This window comes from Panthera leo, chromosome C2 (genome assembly GCF_018350215.1).
Source record: "Panthera leo isolate Ple1 chromosome C2, P.leo_Ple1_pat1.1, whole genome shotgun sequence".
NCBI classification, from domain to species: domain Eukaryota; kingdom Metazoa; phylum Chordata; class Mammalia; order Carnivora; family Felidae; genus Panthera; species Panthera leo.
The window spans coordinates 3,737,162-3,755,308 of NC_056687.1; the positions used below are offsets into that span (position 1 = coordinate 3,737,162).

An 18,147-nucleotide genomic window follows, 5' to 3' on the forward strand; every position below is an offset into this window, starting at 1 on the left:
ACCCCTGCTTCCCCCGCCTCTCTTCGTTCCCGTATTTTCAATCTGAAACCTGGGTCATGGATTTGAACTTAAAAAACCCCAAAGGCTGACAAATGTGTTCTCTGGTCCCCAGGACAACCTCCCTAAAGCCCCTCCCCCTCGTCCCCAGTTCAGATGAGGGAGGGTCACCAGGCCCACAGAAGCGTGGATAACATGACCTTGGCTCCCACCTGCCCCGTACCCTGTACCTTTACTTCCCATTCAGGGGCCGTGCTCCCTCTTTCCCAAACAATCCATTTCTCCCCAGTATCCCCGCAGCTATGGAGGCCGAGTGGGTAAAACCTGGGGTCATGAACCCCCAGCCCATACTGCTGAGCCCAGCCCCGCCCAAAGCGCATTGCTGGGGCCCAGAAGCAGGCATCCGGGAAGGGGTGGGGGGTCTGTGCCCCTCCAGGGCTGTGATGGAGCCTGGTGAAAACCCTAAACCCCATGGTCTGTCTCTCGCTCACCCCCTGGTCCCTCCCTCTGTCCCCACTAAAGGATCAAGGGGTTCAGTTCCAACCCCAGGAGATCTTGGCTGACCTGACCTGCATGTCAAAGTGTGTGCCCTCGAGGCCCAAGATTCCTGCAGGGATGACTGACACCCCCTCACGGCCCCGTGTACAAACCCACCTCCAGTCTCCGCCAATTAAGGGGAAACTTTATCTTTGCCAAAATTTCAAAGTTCCTCCTTCTCCTCCTGTGCTTGAGCCTAACCCAGGTGTGGCCCATGCCTCCACCTCCCACCCCTGGAGATCTCCTCTGTGCTGGGGGAGAGAACAGATTGGAGGGGAGGACGGTCGCAGGGAAGCACTTGGCGCCCTGCCCCCGCCACGGACGATGAAGCAGCGGCCCAGCCTTCTTTAAGGCTCATTGCTGCCCCCGCTACCGTTCACATATTCCACTTCAGTTAGCCCCACGGCAGCCCTGCGAGGTACAGATTGTAAGTGAGCAAGTGGACGCACAGAGACGTTAGGCCGAGAGCCCAAGGTCACACAGCCGAGAGAGGGACCGGAGCCCAGAGTCTGGTTCCAGGGTCCGCAGACACTCCCCCAGCAGCTCCAAACTCTTTGAGTAGAGGAGAGGGGCTCCTTCTCAGTTCACGGCCAAGGCACTGGGTGGGGTAGTCCGTGGAGGGAAGGGGGGGGAAGAGGCAGATGGCTCCAGCAGTGGCAGTGGCCGGATGGCGACTTTGCGTCCTGCCAGAGAGAGCTAGAGGCAGCCCCCCGACCTGCAGGCTGCCGAAGGGTCTTTGAGGGCACCCCAATGTCCTGGGACCCCACCCAGGTGCACGCTAGCCCAGGGCAAGCTGGAGGGACAAGAGGAGCAGATATCTGGGGGACGTTTGCGGAAGCCACCCACCCCAGCCCCCTGGGACTCACTGAGCAGTGCCCCCAGGACAGACCGACAAGGACCCCGCCCCCTGGTGGAAGCCAGGACCCCGCAAGCCCCCCAGCTCACTGGGCTGGAGAACCCGGACCCAGTTTACCCGCAAGTTCCCGGGTGGGGGCAACAGAGAAAAATCAGGTCGCTGTTTTGCACAAGGAGTTTTGGGGTGAAGGTGAGTTATGTGTTCGCTACACACCTTGTGTTGCTGCCCCAAGTCTGCAGCTGCCTCCCGCGTTCCCAGGAGCCGTGGGGAGGCCAGCCCGGGCAGGAGGAGGCGTCCGGACAGGGGCCTGGCTCCCCGAAGTGCCCCGTGTGTGCACAGGGCAGGGTGGCCTCTGTCGGCTGGGGTGTCTTTCCCCTTTGCCCCGGGTCTGATCGTCTCCAGGAGCCGCCTCACCGCGGCCGATGCCCAGAGAGGTTGTGGACGTGGAAACTAGGCCGGACTGAGCACCTGGCGTGTGTCAGATGGCGACTGAGCACACGAGACCTGCAAACCCACTGAATGCTCCGGAAGCAGCCGCGAGGCGGGGGGCGTCTCCACCTCCTTGGCAGAGGAGGAAACAGACACGGAGCCAGTTAGCAATTTGGTCGGGAGTTTGCAGCCAGCAAGGCTGGGCTGTGAGGACATTCCTACGGCAGGAGGCCGCCCGGGGCTCAGAGCCCTTCTAGAAGAGCGTGGTTGGATTACAGCACCTGCCGTGCATAGGCCGTTCTGGTCTGTTCTCAGCCACAGCAGTGTCTGTCTCCTGACACTGGCTGAAGAAATTAAATAGTTCCTGTGTTTCAACCTTGTGTAGAGGCCCCGCGGTAATCTGCTAGGTTTAAAAATGAAACACCCAAATCCAGACAAACCAAATGGGAGCGATTTCCTCTAATTACTTGCTTGCCAGGAGCCACAGGTCCCCTCCCCCCAAGCCCAGTTCTGCCCCTGAGTCCTACGGGGCCCGCGGAGGTCTCCAAGGGGTGCAGAATCTTCCTGGGGACTTGTAAACAACATTCTTGGCTGGGGACAGCCGGTGTGGATAGAGCGCCCAGAGAGCGTTAACCAGTTTTAAAATCGGGGGCTAGAAAGTGCTACAGTGTGGGCCGGAAACTCTTTTTCCCTTTTCCCCAAACTGCAGTGAGAAATCATATATTTATTCTTACTTTACTGATGCGGAAGTTGAGAGAAATTTGCCCGAGGACCCAGCCTTGCTGAGGTTCAAAGCTGGGACGTGCTGACTGCTCTTGTGGGGGCTACACGGACACGATCACCCCCACAGCCTCATCAGGCTCCCTGGGCACTCAGCTGACACCGGGGCCCCCACATGGTGCCCCATAAGCCTCCTACCTGCTGGTCAGAGCTCCTCCGAAATTCACACCCACCGTGGCCATTAAACCTGATTATTATCTCCGGTGATGTGTACATGCCTTCCCCACCTCTTGAGTTTAAGTACAGCTGGACACTAAAAGTGTGGCTTTAAGGGACGCCCGGGTGGCTCAGTCGGGTAAGCATCTGACTCTTACTGCGATCTCACAGTTTGTGGGTTCGAGCCCCGCGCTGGGCTCCGTGCCGACAGCGTGGAGCCTCCTTGGGATTCTTTCTCCCTCTCTCTGCCCCTCCCCCGCTTGCCCTCTCTGCCTCTGTCTCTGTCTGTCTCAAAAATAATTGAATAAACTTAAACAAAAATTTTTTTGAACCAGTGCGGCTTCAACATTTATTTGGTAACGGTTCCTTCTGCATAGGCTGCGTGGCTCTGGATCGTCCCGGGATATGTTGGCTTTTCACTGGAATTCACACTCTCTTCCACGGATCTTCAAACGTTCAATGGCATACAGAGGAAGGTTTTTGCTTTACACTTAGACACGAGGGTCAGACTGGCGACAGACTCCGTGGGGAAACCCCGAGAGGGAGGGGGTCAGGCGTCGCCGGGAGTCTCAGAACTGCTGAGGGTCTGGCACCTCTGAACGCAGACAGGGAAGGCACGAAACGGGGTGGGCAGGACCTCAGACCATGGCCAAGTTCAGACGAGGTGTCCTAGCGAGGCAAAGTGCCCCTTACAAGAATCCTTTCTGGGGGCAAGAAGGGCCCGGCACCGTCGCCGTGTTGCATCGTAAGGGGCATCGGCTGGGGGAGTTTGTCCACCTCTGCCGGACTTTCTCGGATGGACTTCTCGACGGCGTGTGGCCCAGGAATTGTCACAGAGGCTCCTCTTTCGCTGTGCGTTTTCTCTGAGGCCCTTCCGGAACCTGGGCTGGAAATCCTCCCCTCGGACCGCTGGCCTTTAGGGCTGAAGAGGTGCGGTCGTGCCCTGGAAAGAGACATCCTTTGAGCTTCAAAGACCCCGTCGGCAAACTGGAGACAGCGGCCATGGTGACATCAGAGCGTGTTTGATAGCTGTGGCCGCAAGACGCAGGCTGGGAAAAACCTGGAAAGCCAGAGCCGGCACACCTTGGTCGGCCTTAACGCCGTGGGGGGAGGCGGGGGTCTCAAACCTTCCCGAGGCGCTGGCAATCCTTCTTGAGTGTCAGAGGCTACTTTTGAAAACGAAACGAGCTTTATGCTAATTGAAAGAAGCCAGACGCCAAGACGGCAAGAGCGTGACTGCATCTCTGTGACGTGCACAGAGCAGGCGCATCCAGAGACAGGAGGCACGTTCGCGGCTGCCGGTGACGGGCTGGTGGTGGGTTTCTTCCGCAGGCGACGAAAGAGTTCGGAAACTGGAGACTGGCCACGGCTGCACGAGTCTGTGAGATCCTGGAAAGCAGTGAACCGTACACGTTAACAGGGCAAATTCCACACTGAATGAGCTCGCTCTCTCTCTCTCTTTCCATATACGTTATATATAATAAACAGAATTGTGCTTCTAATCTCTCTCTGTGGATTTACTGACTTTGGACAGCGTCAGACTTTCTGCTCCAAGAACTGAGTTTACTTCCAAGGGTTTACCAAGGGCCACGGTGGGGGCCGGTGCATCCTGTCCTCCGCGCCACTGGCCTTACCAGATGGCCTCTGAGGGGGCCTCGTCCCCAGTGACGAGGGTGACCCCGGGCCGAGGGCTCTCTCCACCTTCTGCAGCTCAGGGTGCAAGAATTAGCTGCTTCTCACCAGACAGATGCCCTTGCCCCTGTTGGCCTGGACGCTGCAGCCTTTCTCTGTTCGCTTTTGTGGGGTACAGATGGTCCCCTCTGCTCCGAACCTACAAACCTTGCCAGGAGGGCTGGGCCGTTCCGTGGCCCACGGCGCACAGCCCCGGCGTCCGCTAGAGGGAGCCCTTGGCGCCCACGTCTGTTCTGTCATTGCTCTGGTCCAGCCACCCCTCCCCCACTTCTCACCAACCCAGCGGAATTTTCTGGCCTGGGATGTGCGGGATCCAGAGATCCCTTCTCCTCCTGCCACCTGCTCTCAACTGTGACACCCGGATGAGGACATTGGGAGAAACGAATCAAGTTCCAAGGTCACTCCTGGGTGTGGCCGGATTAGCATCTCCTAAGAGCGGGAGCACAGAGCACAGACCCACAGGGCCAGCCAGCTGCTCGCATAGCAGGACAAGCAGAGGAAAGAAGGCAGCTGGGGGGAAGAGGGTTTGTCCATCAGGGAAGAGTACCCTGCCACAGGCTTTTGTCTCTACTGCTTACGTCATTGTCTTTCTACAGAACGGGGTTGCTTTCACCGCCAAGGCCACGGCGACGTTGTCAGCAAGGATTAGCACTCTTGGGTGGGGTAGGACCCTCTTTCCCAACAACATCCCCGGGCCTGGCGGCTTCGTTGGGGGTCTCCTGTCCCCCGCACACCTGCAGCTCCCAAGCGTCACCACGTTCGCATGTAAGGGAAGGCCAGAGGGCTGGAGACAAGATGCCAGCCACGTGGGACTGCCCCAAAGCCACCGTGAGAGTGAGGGGGGCACACGTGGGGTCCGCGGGTCCCCGTCTTCTCTGTGCACCTGTTTTATATTTTGAATTTCCTTCCACTTGAGTTTCCAGAAAGCCTTCTGTGATTTAAATTGTGGGTTACAAGGATATCAGTAGAAGAATGCTGTCCAGATTTTCAGATTTATTAAAGCCCGTTTGTTATTGTAGAAACAACCGCAGCGTCTCTCCGAAGGGAAATGGCTGCAGGGATTCTGGAACGTTCCCGCGATGATGCGTCACGCAGCTGCTGAAGTGAGAATAGGGAGGGCTGTGCCCTCCGGTCTGGAGCGCCGTCTGCGATCCGGTGGGAGGGGAGGCGAGCGGGGGCGTGGGGTGGGGGTGCTGTGTCCGCCTCTCTGGGTGAACAGACTGCTGTCTGGTTGTCCACTCCGGGTACCTCGAGGGGGTGCCTGGGATGGGTTCGGGGCAAGATCATTCACTTTTGTATTATTTGTTAAAACAAGTATGTAGAATTTTTGTAATTTAAAGATGCAAATGAAGATAACTTTGGAAAAAGTGTGGAAGGAATGGGGATTTTGATGGGGGAAGGAGCAGAGGGGTTTGGGAGCATCTCACAAGATTTGGGGGCAGAGAAACCCGGGCAGGAAGAAGGGGTGATGAATGCTGGGTCATCGGGCGGTGGCTTCTCTCTCTGTGTGTCCCTGCGTCCACACCTTCCTCCACACCTGCAGAAGTAATCTGGTCCACCCCATCACGGCCACACCCAGGTGGTGATCCCAGAGTGACACCTGTGCCCAGGCCCAGCCTGAACCCCAGTGCTGACCTATACAGGGGCCCTTAGAACACAAAGCCACCAGAGCTGACTCCTGGGGACACTCGCCCATCATCGTGCCCCTCGGCAAAGTACCTGGGAGAAGTTTCCTCTGGTCATGGGGGATGGGTTCCCGCAGCCACTTCCTATGACAAAACAGATTCTCCTCCTTAGCCTTCAACCCCACAGTGTCTTCTTCCCACGTGGGGGGGACGATGCGGGGGTCGAAAGCCCTGGCTCCCTGCGAGACTGTCACCATCTGAATTCGGCCTCCATCACTCGTCTTGGGCCAGCTGTGAAATCTCTAAGAACCTCGCTTCCTCATCTGTGGCTCTCCGGCCCCGCCCGAGGAGGGCGTTAAATGAGATAGTCCACGAAAACGCACTTGACCCGTCCTCCCGCAGAACCAGTGGGGGCTGCCCACCACACCACCACCACTCTTGTTCCTCTTCCCATCCATTACAACACCAGCTGAGCCAATGGCTCCGTCAAGAGCGAGTTTCTGCCAGACCCCGGGCCCCATTCGCCCGGCAGGCGCGAGCGCTGGCATTGTGGAAAGCAAGAAGGAGAGAGAAGGAGAAATCTGAAAATAACAATGCTTTATTTGATTTATGTCACATTTTCCTAAGTGGCATCTAGTTTCAGAAAACAAAGTTCAGGTCTGCAAAAAATGCACGTACAAATCTTCTAAGGAGGTAACTCTACAGAAATGTACACGACAGGACCGAAGCCTGTAAGGTACAGTTAGAAAGCTCACATCCTAGGGTCTGCTTGGGTCTCTGTTCCAACGGAGTGGACAGCCCCTGAAACAGGTACCCGAGAGAGCCGACGTTATTTTTAAATATATATATTTATATATACGTATGTACGTACACGTGTGGTGTTTATCTACAACGGTGCAAACCTCTCGCAGAGCGCAGGCGACGGTATTCCCTAAATAACAATGGCAAGATCGTTGCAAAGTCATCCATACCGTATTTTAAAAACCAGGGATTATACAATCACAGATTAGATATACAGATATATGCACGCGTTTGCACGCTGATTGAAAATGTTGCTTGCATTGACTGTTGCTTTGGGACAACAAAGGGGTAACACTCAGTAGCGGCTCATCAAATGAAAGGCAACAACCGGCAACCTGCTCACACGCCCGCTACGTCTGCAAAGGAAAATGCAAACGAGGCTCAAAGGGCTGGTTACAGACAGTAACTTTGTTTTAAACATACGTGTTCTCAGCCCCTTCTACAGTGACCCTAAGATTATAAAAAACGGAAAACCCACCGTGCGGCTTCGGTGGCCCATTTTATCAGCAACTCGGACAAGAAGACTCTTTCTACCGTTTTTGAGTGGCCGAGAACTTAAAAATGACATGTTGATGGCGACGCTCGGGCGTCATGGAAATGTCATGGGAAAGAGACCCCTGGGGTACACGAGGACAGAATTGTCAAAGACAATTATACAAGGTAAAACTGTAAGAACAAAATAGCTACCACGACCATTGAAATACTTTCAGGAAAACCAAGACCCAGGGGACCGTTCGGACCGGGTTGCACCCTGAGATCTCCAGGAACCCCAGACCCTGGGGCTCCCAACCTTCACCCTGTGTTCCCCATGACTTTTACCTCCCCCTCGGCCTAATCATTCCGTCCAGCGGGAGAGGGCACATTCGGGGCGGCCCAGGAGGGGAGGCCGTTTTGGTGACCTGTGGGGCAGAAATGGGCAAGCGGTTTCCCCCAGCTCCCTGTGCGCCCCCAGGCTGTGCTGGGATCTGTTGCTGGGCCAGCCCTCAGGGCAGGTGGCGCAGAGGAACACCGTCCACCTGTGAGCTGCTGGCAAGGGCTTCCAGCAACTCCTTCCCCGGGGGGACTGGTCTGGGGGAGGGGGGCCTTGAGAACTGGGCCCAGCGGGCCTGCAGTGGCACGTCACCGGGGCGCTCTGTCGCCCACCGGCCTGGCCCCAGCATCCCCCACCCCGGCCCGCCCGGCCCTGCTGCGCGTGGCGAACGCCTCCCGCGTGCAGAGGTGAAATGCTGTGTAACTGTACACGACACCGGGGCCACGTTTAAGTTCATGTGCAAAGTGCAGGCCAAAGGCACCCAAAGGCGACGAACGGGATTCTCTCTTCCGTTCACGCAGATACTCCAGGACAGGGAGGAGCTGCCCCACGGAGGAAAACCTCAGCTCCGTGTAGTAATGTCGAGTTTTGCTGCTGCTTCTTTATGTGGCTTGGGGCTCGTGCCGCTCCCAAGATTTGGTGCTCCTGCTTAGGGGCTGAGGGAGGACCCTCTGGAAACCGGGAATTGCAAGCTCGGTGAGAAAGGCACGCGCGCCCGGGGTCATGTCCTCGGTCGAGACCGTGGGGGGTCTCCCGGGAAGGAGGACCCCAGGGCTCTGCCTCCTCCGTCCTGCAGCCTCAGAAAGCCGGGCCCGGACACAGCAGCAGACTCCCCCCACCCGCCCTGAGATCAAACAAGGACACTTCATGCTCTCGCTTCCTCCTCTTCTGCTTCACGATGGTCTTTGTGCTGCGGGAAAGCCCCCAAGCTGTGCCCCCACCAGTGACAGTCCCTTGCCCGGGCCGCAACACGGTACCTAATGTGCCTGGTCGTTTTCTCCTTCGCGACGCCAGGGGGACTATTTCTGAGAACAGGGAGGCGTCAGGGGCTGAGCCCGACCTAAGCTCATTTCTACAAAGCGGGTTGACATAAACGCACCGCGGATTCCCTCGGCCGGCCTCCGTGCGCCCTCGGCTCGGCCACACAAGCGTCTGTTGGAGGAACGACTGCAGGTTGGCACGTTCAGAGGTAGCATACGAAATCGGGCTCGGGCTAAACCCTTCTGTCTGCGCCAAGATGAGAGAAAGAAACGGGAAGAATGGGCGGTGGTTCTCGGAAAACCCAGCTACACCGCCTGGAAGGGCGGGCGTGGGCGTCACCTTCGCTCTGCCTTCCTGCCCTGGATGCTTGGATTTCACAAACGGGCTGAGCTGAGCCCGCCGTGAGGCGTCTTCCCTGCCCTGCCGGCCTCTGGCCCCAGGGAGGCCCCCGGTCTTTGCAGAGGGCGATGATCCCAGAGGAGTCCAAGGACAGTGACCCAGAAGGGCCGAGGCGGGACTGGAGGGTCTGCGGAGGCAGGCGGGTGCGGAAGGAGAAGCAGAGGGAGCAGGCGAGCACACGGAGCCACTTCGAGCCGGTCCCACACGTGGGGTGCCCTCCGATCTTGCAGGCCACCCTTCTGTCCCCGTCACTTAGGATTTGCAGGGGCCAATCGTTCTGCCACTTTGCTCAGCCCGGCTCTCTGCTTGTTTACCAGAGGTGGGAGCGAAGACCCGTTTGAAGGCCAGGCCTTAAGCACCACTACCCTTAAGTCCTTGCTCCGGGGGAGCTAAAGCAGTGCACAGCACCGGCCTCCTTCTGGGTCCCGCTCACGTCCGCCTGGGGAGCCAAACCTAGGGAGAACATGCTTTCCCCATCACAGCCGCCTCCACAGAGGCCAGGCCAGAGACGTGGGTGTCCGGGAACATGAGAGCGAGGAGAGGGGGATATTCCTCTGAAGAACGGCCACCAGTGCCTGTGTCCCCGGAGCTCACTCCAAGACGGAGGGGATTGGAGAGGAAGGGGCACCCGGGCCGCAGCGCACTGCGGGGCTCGGCCCTGTTTGAGGTTGTGGCCGACATTGACAGGGCAGGAGGAAGTGGGTGGGGGTCTGGGAGAACAGAGCAAAAGCACAAAGTTTTAAGACACAACATGGTGTCCGGAGAGGAAGGTGAATTTACAAGCGGGGGTGTTAGACCAGAACGCCAAGTAACAAAGCGAGAATCTTACTAGACGCACAACAAATGTATTCAAAATGCAACCTAAGAACCCATTTTACCTAGTAAGATTTAAGCAAATCATTCTGAACTGGAAGCATTTAACACTGAACACAAGTGAAACGTTTTATGTAAAATATTTTATTAGCAGTCTTGACTTTTAAAAGTATCTAACGTTATATTCGCACACTCTGCACTTCCCCATCTTGGGTGTTGTGTTTGACCCTTGGTCACATTTACACGGCATTGGATGTGGGAGCCTCAGCGGATTTTGACTACGCTCTTGGCCATCTGCACGGCAGGCATGAGGTGGAATTTTCTCCCACCTTCTGGGAACAAAGGATGACGGAGAATTTGGAGACGGAGCACGTGTGCGTGCACACACACACACACACACACACACCAGCCCTCTCTAGCCCAAGCTAATTCTCAGGTACACCGCTTTAGGAAGCTAAGACCAGGCCGGGGCAGAGGAAGGCACCTCTCCACGAGACAGGAGTCAGCTCAGCCTCCAAGGCCGGAGGGACAACCCCATGCCGGGCGATGGTGGGGGGGAGGGTAGGGGCATGGGCCACCCTCCTGTCTCGGCTTTCTGTTTGGTGGCAGCCAAGTCCATAATGAACAGCCACTAAGCTAGTATTCTAGTATTGCACTTTATGCTTTAGGAAGTATTTTCATGTGTATTTGTACATCACAAATAGGAGGCAACAGGGCAAAGCAAAAAAAAAAAAAAAAAAAAAAAAAGACCTGGGGTCAGACCCCCACTCAAATTTCCAGGGCGCTCTTCCCTGGTGTCGGACTGAGACCTCGCCCGTCCTCCCCCGCCCGGCCTTTTGCATCTGCAGAATGAATACAACCCCCGCCCCATCACCTGCCGCCCTGGAGGCCAAGCCACCTCTGGGTTCCCTCCCCCTGGGCCCCCAGGGCCTGAGACACTAGCACCAAGCACGTGGGGAGCACCAGTGACCGTGTTTGCTGAGGGAGGGGATGAACAGAGGGCCCCCGCGGCTCCTGGCTCGGTGTCCGGGACAACCAGCAGGGAAAACACGCTCAGTACGCGGCGGCCCGGGCTTTCCGTCCTCTCAGCCAAACCACAGAAGGTGGCTCCACCTGTCCCTGACCTCCCGGTCATGCTCCCCGGGAACGTGGCCTTTCTGTGGGTCTCTGGGATGAGCTTTGTCCTGGTCCCGAAGGCCCCTTGCCCAAGGTGACATCACCAGACTCCAGCATCTTCCATGTACAGGGTTTCTTCCCTCCCTGGGGAGAGCTCCCCATGGCACCCACGCGGGACCCTTGGAAGAACTGCCCCCTCCGGCTGGTCCTCAGCGAGACCAGGAGCAAAAAGGGGCACAATCCTACGGTGGCACCCATGGAAGGCTCCCAAGGTGCGGCTGGCACCAGACCCCAGGCCCCGCAGCTGTCGGACCCCGCTGCTCCCCCTTCTCGCCTGACAGGCCGAACTTAGCAGCGAGACCCTTTGGACTCGCGCTTTTGCCTCTCCTGATAGCGGAGGGGCTTCACATCTCTCACGCAAGATTTCACTCTTCCCTCTAAATGAAGAATCACAGAGACGAGAGGAGGCATTGCATTCAGAACTCACGACGAGAATTAAACCCGGGCAGCTGGCCTCGATTCAGTCCCAGCAGGTGGACACCCCCCTCTTAACCGCAACGAGTTCAAAAACAAGTCAACAGGTGGTCTGGACGTTAGCTTAGGTCATCCAAGTGAGACGTTGTACCCAGCTACCTGGGGACGCAAAGAACACCGTTGGCCTCACTGTCGCCCAGGGTCTGTGTGAAGGCGCCAGCGGGGGGCACCTGCCGCCGACGGGGGAGGGACGGCATCCCGGGACTGACCGCCTCTCTCAAGGCGCCCCAAGGCCTTTCTGAGCAAATCCCCTGCCTGGCCACGACCGTATTCGTGCCACACACCAGTCAGCGCCCTGTTGCTTTGCACATGCATTTTCCTCGACAGCGGACAGCCAGATCTGCCCCCTACCCGTCTTCATCTATTAAGGGACAAATGTAATTTCTCAAGAGTGGAAAATGGAAAATGCAGGGAGCATGCACTCCTAGGGAAATATTTCCTTCTGAGGACGCAGGGACACTTGGGAACTAGATTTTCGGTCTCAAGGAATCTGTCTCCTTCTGAAATGGCTGAGACACCGCACGGTGGGCTCGGGTCACAAAGTGGTGCCTGGTAGGGGGAGGGCCGGGTCCTGCATTGCAGCTCCCGGCCAGCCTGTCCTTGGCAGGGTCACAGACCTGCCTCCAGAGGGCTCACCTGGAGGGAAAGAGGTCTTTAAATACCCAGCGCGCCTGATGTCACTGTGGCGTGACCAAAGCCATCCCCCCGGCCCCACCCCCTCTCTATTTCACCAGGCTGTTCCCATGCGGGACTTCCTACCTGCGACATCTTGCAGGCAAATCTGTCTTGAAATTAAACGAAGACTTCTTATGGCGCCTAAAAAGCGATCCTGGTTAAATCGCTTCATCTGGCCGGTGATGCCCCATTTGCACAGAACCATGAAACTCAAAGCTACGTTGTAACATGTCTCCACTGTGTTTACTAAAACGGATCAAAGCGGGAGCAAAGGGATCACCAAGAGGAGCAAAGCGATCACCAAGTATCTGCGAGTCAGATCCGTGTGCCGGCAAAATCTGAACGCTCTCCATTCTCTTCAAGTAGGAAATAGAAGCTTTGGGAACACGGCTGAGGCGGCGCAGAACCTCTCAGGGCTGAAAGCCGCCTTGAAGACTGCCCCGCGCTACCGTTCACAGACCAGGAGATCCAGGCTCAGGGCGGGAAGGAGCCAGAGTCGCGAGGAAACCCCGGCCCCAGGGCGAGGAGATTCCCAGGGGGCAACACTCCATTCCCTTCTTTGGCCTCTTCTGACCTCCACCCTGTGGTCGGTCACACTGCCTCTGACGGCTGGTAGGCGCCCAGGCACCTGGGAGCAAGCCGGAGGCCGTTTACCCCTCCCCTAGATGCACCCTCGACCTCCTTCACGGGGAAGAAGGAGCTTCTGATCCGCGACATCGCCACCAGCCCAGCCAGGGCTGAGAAGGAGGAGATGCCACCGAAACGGGGCTTGGCAGGTGGCATTGCCCACAACCCTGTCCACCGCCTGGCCAAACCACAGGCGTCTCGGCCACACGGTGTTCGCCGCTTTCTTGCAAAGGCCTTGGATGCTCTGGGGTCTGGGCACCCTCCCCACCGCCCCCCCCCCCAGCCACAGTGGGGTCCCCTCACGGCCCTCCGTGTGCCCCCCTGGACTTTCCGCAAGCCCAGCACCCCCAGCTCCGTGGAGGTAGGTGATGTGATACGTGGGGAGAGAGACACATGGGTAAAACATCAACAGAGCCAATTTTCTGGACATGTTGTAGGCAAAATTAAGGTGTTCAGAGAGTTAGGAAGAAATAAACAATATGTTTTGCTTAAGATAAGAAGCACGGGGGGAAACAGAAGGCTTGGGGGGCGTCGGCCAACCTCACCCTCCAGCTTTCCTCACGACTTCTTGAAATTCCGGCGCGGCTGAGCGCGTGCAGCTCCAGAACCTTCTCTCTGCCGGGGACCGCGTCTCCATCTTTTACAGCTTCAGCCCGAAAAACGAGACCAGCCCCGCGGTGAAGTTCAACCCCTCGCCTCTCGAAGCAAAGTGTGTTATTTACCCTGAATCGTGTTCTTCGACGAGTACTAAAAACATACAGTTTCTTCAAATGGATGAGAGTTCTCGGCTTTTGGCTTGGAAGGTGACTTCTCCGTGGAGAAGGAGGCAGACCGTGGGGGGGGCGGTGACAGCGACAGTCATGAGCGGGGCCGCGGGCGCTGGCCTTCCTCCCCGGCCGCCCCGCCGCCGCGTTGTGAAATGCTGCTCGAGGACACACCTCTACACCCGCTTCCCCGGCGGAGCCAGAAAGGGGGACGGAGCGAAGGCCCGGCCGGGCTGCGCGGACCGGGCGGCCTGACGCCCAAGGCCCGAGGGCGCTGCCAGGGCTGGGTGGCGGGGGTCCCTGTGTCCGCGGGCACGGCCCTGCCACCGCGATCCTACAAGCCACCCTGGGCCGTACTGTCTACTCCGCCCTCTGCCGGCACGCCGGTGTTTTACCTCTCGGCCCGGATCTTGTATCTCAGGACGAAGTAGGCAATGAGGCGCAGGGAGATGAAGAAAACCCCCAGGACGATGAAGTCCAGGTAGAGCTTGGCGTCCTCCACGTCCAGCTCCCGCAGGATGGCCTCTGACTTCTGGAAGTGGCACGTCTCGTCGATGCCACAGTGCAGGTCCTCCCGGTCCAGGCCGTAGATGGACAGGATGACCCCTTCGAACCCGTACCTGCGGAGGAAGGCACAGAACGTGAACACGGCTCTGCCCGCGGCCAGGGGACCCCGCAGCCCCATGCGGGGGGGGGGGATCCGGGTGGGCCCCCAGCCAGCCCTGACCCACAGCGTGGCCGCCCTCCCTTCCCCAGACCTGTCGTCGTGGAGATAGCTCCCAGCCCTGCAACGTCGTCCCAAGACAGACGCACCCAGCGGCTTGGCTGAGGTCTGTCCAGTTTTTGTCTCCTCCAGAGCCTCCTCCCGAAAAACCAAACTGGACGCACAGTAGGGATTTGTTCAGTGGAGAAATGAATTGAAAACCCTTTGATCAGGGCGCCTGGGGGGCTCAGTCGGTTAAGCATCTGACTCTTGGTTTTGGCTCAGGTCACATGATCTCACGGTCCGTGGGATCGAGCCCCGTGTCGGGCTCTGCGCTGACAGTGCAGAGCCTGCTTGGGATTCTCTCTCTCCACCCCTCCCCTGCTCATGCTCTCTCTCTCTCTCTCTCTCTCAAAATAAATAAATAAACTTTTTTTTAAAAAGCTCTCTGTTCACCTCTGATATTACATACTTTTTTTTTTAAATAGTTAGGACCTGATCACCTTCAAAGGAACGTAGGACATCTTTTTTTATTAGTTTTCCTTATTTTTGAGAGGCAGAGAGAGACAGAGCATGAGTGGGGGAGGGGCAGCGAGAAAGGGAGACACAGAATCCGAAGCAGGCTCCAGGCTCCGAGCCGTCAGCACAGAGCCCGATGTGGGGCTCGAACTCATAGACCGTGAGATCATGACCTGATCGAAAGTCAGACGCTCCAGGCTCTGGGCTGATGGCTCGGAGCCTGGAGCCTGTTTCCGATTCTGTGTCTCCCTCTCTCTCTGTCCCTCCCCCGTTCATGCTCTGTCTCTCTCTGTCCCAAAAATAAATAAACGTTGAGAAAGTCAGACGCTCAACCGACTGAGCCACCCAGGTGCCCCAAAGGACCGCAGAACATTTAAATAAAACCCTTCTGTGCCAGCTCTCGTTCTGTCCCAGCTCTACAGCGCCAGAACAAAAACACCAATTTTTAGGAAGAAAGACCTGGGTTTCTGATTTCTTGGTGTTGGAACGCACACCGATTGCTGAAACTCTGTACGAGTGCTTTGTTTTGATTTTGTTTTCCTGAACAATACATCTGGGTCTGAACTGACATTCTAGAAAAGGAAAGCTTCTTCCCAGCTTCGGATCTCATGCGTCACCCGGAGTCCCTACAGCCGGGGGAGGCGAGCTCTGAAGGCGGGCGCCGTCCAGTGAGGCCAACGTGCCAGGAAGCCCCCAGCAGAGAGGACGAGGTCCGGGCGCCACAGTGCCGAGGGGCCAGGACGCTCTTGGTCGAAAACAGTAGGATGTTTAAAACATGACTTGGTTTCTCTGGATTTACACGCGGTCAGAGTGACGGGTGCTGTTCGTTCCCGAGAGGAACGAGGTTCCTAAGATGAAAACACTCTCCCCACGGCAGCTCTCCAAAACAGGCGGAATTTGGGGGTACTTATTTTATCCTTATGTGTGTGTGCGTGTGAGTGTGTGCATGTGAGTGTGTGTGTTGGTGACAATGGGAACACGTAAGACTTAGGGAAAAAAATGAAAGGCACCAACGGCCTTGGATCCGTGATGCAAGCGTCACGCTGGCCTGTAACTGACGGCTGAGAAGTGGCTTTTGTCCCCTCCCTCTGTGCGCACAGCGCTCCGAGTGATGAGAGACGTCACGCACGCTACCTGACGTAGGAGATGTACGACATCCACTGCAGGTAAGCCGGGATCGTGTCGAAGCTGACGAAGAACCCCGAGAAGAGGAGGACGGGGATGGCCGTCACAGGGCCCACAAAGGTTGCCACCTGGCGGGACACAGAGAGCACGTGCTCAGAGGCGGCAGGTGGGAGGTCCCGCCCAATTTCCTCAAGTGTCCCCAGGAGGCCATCCCCCACGTGTCTGCAGGGTCGGCAGCAGCCGGGGCCGGGCCAGGGTGTCAGGCTGGGGCCCACGAGGCCAAGCTGGCACGAAGGAGCCCCCGTCCTCCAGCAGCAGGGAGCGGCTGGGATGCTGGGCTTGGAGATCAGCGGGCCCCAGCAGAGGGGACGGGAGGCAAAGAGACAGAGCCTTCTGCAGGGCCGCAGCGGGGACCGCAGTGACTGGCGGTGAGGCAGCAGGAACAGCACCTGGAGGGTCGGACAGCCAGGTGCTGCCACCGCGTCCGAGGGAGGAAGGGCCGTGAGCTCTATCCCCTGGGCACCCACTGCGGCCGGTGGGCCCAAGCACTTTCCACGGCCATCCCAGGGGTACCATCACTATTCCCATCCGTGGAGCCAGGGGCCACCCTAGGGGCTAAGCAGGGGGGGCTGGCGGATTGGGGGGCAGGGCGGTGCCGGACACGTGAAGGGCACGTGAAGCCCCAGAGAGCACGTGGAGGGGCTCGGGGCAGGGTGGGGGCACAGACTGCAGCTGGGCGGGGGGGAGGTCCACGGGGTAGTGGAGTGGACCCCCCAGAGGCTGCAAACCGTAGGACTCCGAGCCAGCTGCGTGAGCCTGACCAGACCGTGTTGCCTCTTGGGCCTCAGTCTCTACATCTGCAAAATGGGGACAGCATCCCAGCTAGCAGGAGGGCGTGGGGGGGGGCTCCATGAGCTATCATGTGCCACCCGAGGGCACCTGCTGGTGGCAGTGTACCAACCCTGACCGGCCACAGCATTGTGAGTCCTTCCCCAGGGAGCGACCAGGTGAAGCCGATCCAGGCGGTCAGGGCAGAAGCAAGAGGGGGGTTTGGGGAGGAGGGGTGGTACTGAGCCTCACCAGGGCAGCAGCCCCGGCCGCACTGGCCCAGGTGGGGGAAGGGAGGCCCCTCAGGTGGTGCTTCCTCCGCCGGTACCTGCAGGGACGTCGAGGCAGCTCCAATCAGCAGACCCAGGGACTGCGCCACCAGAGAGGTCATGGTGCCCAGCGCGGCAAACAGGACGAACCTCACGGCGTCGGACGGCTGTGACGTCATCCAGTACACGATGCTGCAGTAGGCCACCGGGAACATGATCTGGAAGCACAGGGTCCGTCACGCCCCCTGCAAACGGCTGCCTCCCCCCACCCCCTGCCGGCAGTGACGGAGAATTCCCGCCCCTCTTCCAACCACGCCCCTTCATTCACACACCTGGAAGGGGACATCGGCCATGGTCTTGGCCAGGTAGTAGGCTTTCAGGCTGTACCAGTAGTTCAGGTGCTCCCGAAGGAACACTCCCATCTCCAGGGGGACTAGGAGACAGAAGGACGGAAAAGGGGTCGGGCGGACGTCCCCGGCCAGCTGGAGACGCGCCCAGGCGACCCCGTGCTGAGCTGGAGGCCGCGGCCTGGGCCTGTGCGCGTGCAGCGCTCAGAGACGGAGCGAAAACATGTGAAGTGAATCACCAGCCTGGAAAAACTGCCGACTGGTTTTATAACCCGAAGAGTCACCGAGCGGAAAATCAAAGAGCGGAGGACGTCTCCTCGGAGACTGAGCGTTATTTTAGAGATGCGCTCAAGTGGTTACGGCTAACCTCACCACTGACCAGTGTGAGTCCTTCCGTGGGCGAGAGCCCCCAAGCTGGTCCTGAGGATTCAGGGCCATTTAGGGCGGCAGCACTCGGGCCGGGGGGTGGTTTTTACGCCAGAGTTCACGGTCAGCCCGAAGTGAGCAAGGGCAGTGCACTCACAAACAATCCGGAACTACACAGAAATCCATCCAGAATAGCTTTACCTGCTCGCAAACTTGGCCACAGCAGGCTCCCTTAATAAGTGAACGAGGTCATGCTACCCCAGTAAAATTTGAGGGATTCCTGATTAGAACACCTTTCAGAAACCCCCATCAGCCTTCCTCCATGCTTACAGATATGCCATTAGTGATTAATTCCTTTGGCTTAAACATGGTATGTATTTTCTCGTCTAAGAGAAAA

The 18,147-nt window shown here is 57.9% G+C and overlaps 1 protein-coding gene across 5 annotated transcripts in view; it reads right to left on the reverse strand.

The window, feature by feature from the left end:
• Nucleotides 1-3,096: 3,096 nt before the first annotated feature.
• ABCG1 (ATP binding cassette subfamily G member 1) overlaps nt 3,097-18,147 on the reverse strand; it is an 81,103-nt gene continuing 66,052 nt past the window's right edge. For 3 of the 5 annotated variants that reach the window (XM_042954523.1, XM_042954521.1, XM_042954522.1), the window contains 5 exons: nt 17,370-17,470; nt 17,097-17,255; nt 15,950-16,068; nt 13,989-14,213; nt 3,097-4,144 (listed from right to left, as the gene is read on the reverse strand). In XM_042954523.1, coding sequence (XP_042810457.1) covers nt 3,946-4,144; nt 13,989-14,213; nt 15,950-16,068; nt 17,097-17,255; nt 17,370-17,470 — 803 coding nt within the window. In that variant the 3' untranslated portion in view covers nt 3,097-3,945. Of the gene's footprint in view, nt 4,145-11,000; nt 14,214-15,949; nt 16,069-17,096; nt 17,256-17,369; nt 17,471-18,147 lie in introns of those variants that run through there. The other 2 variants (XM_042954525.1, XM_042954524.1) reach the window with 1 other exon arrangement.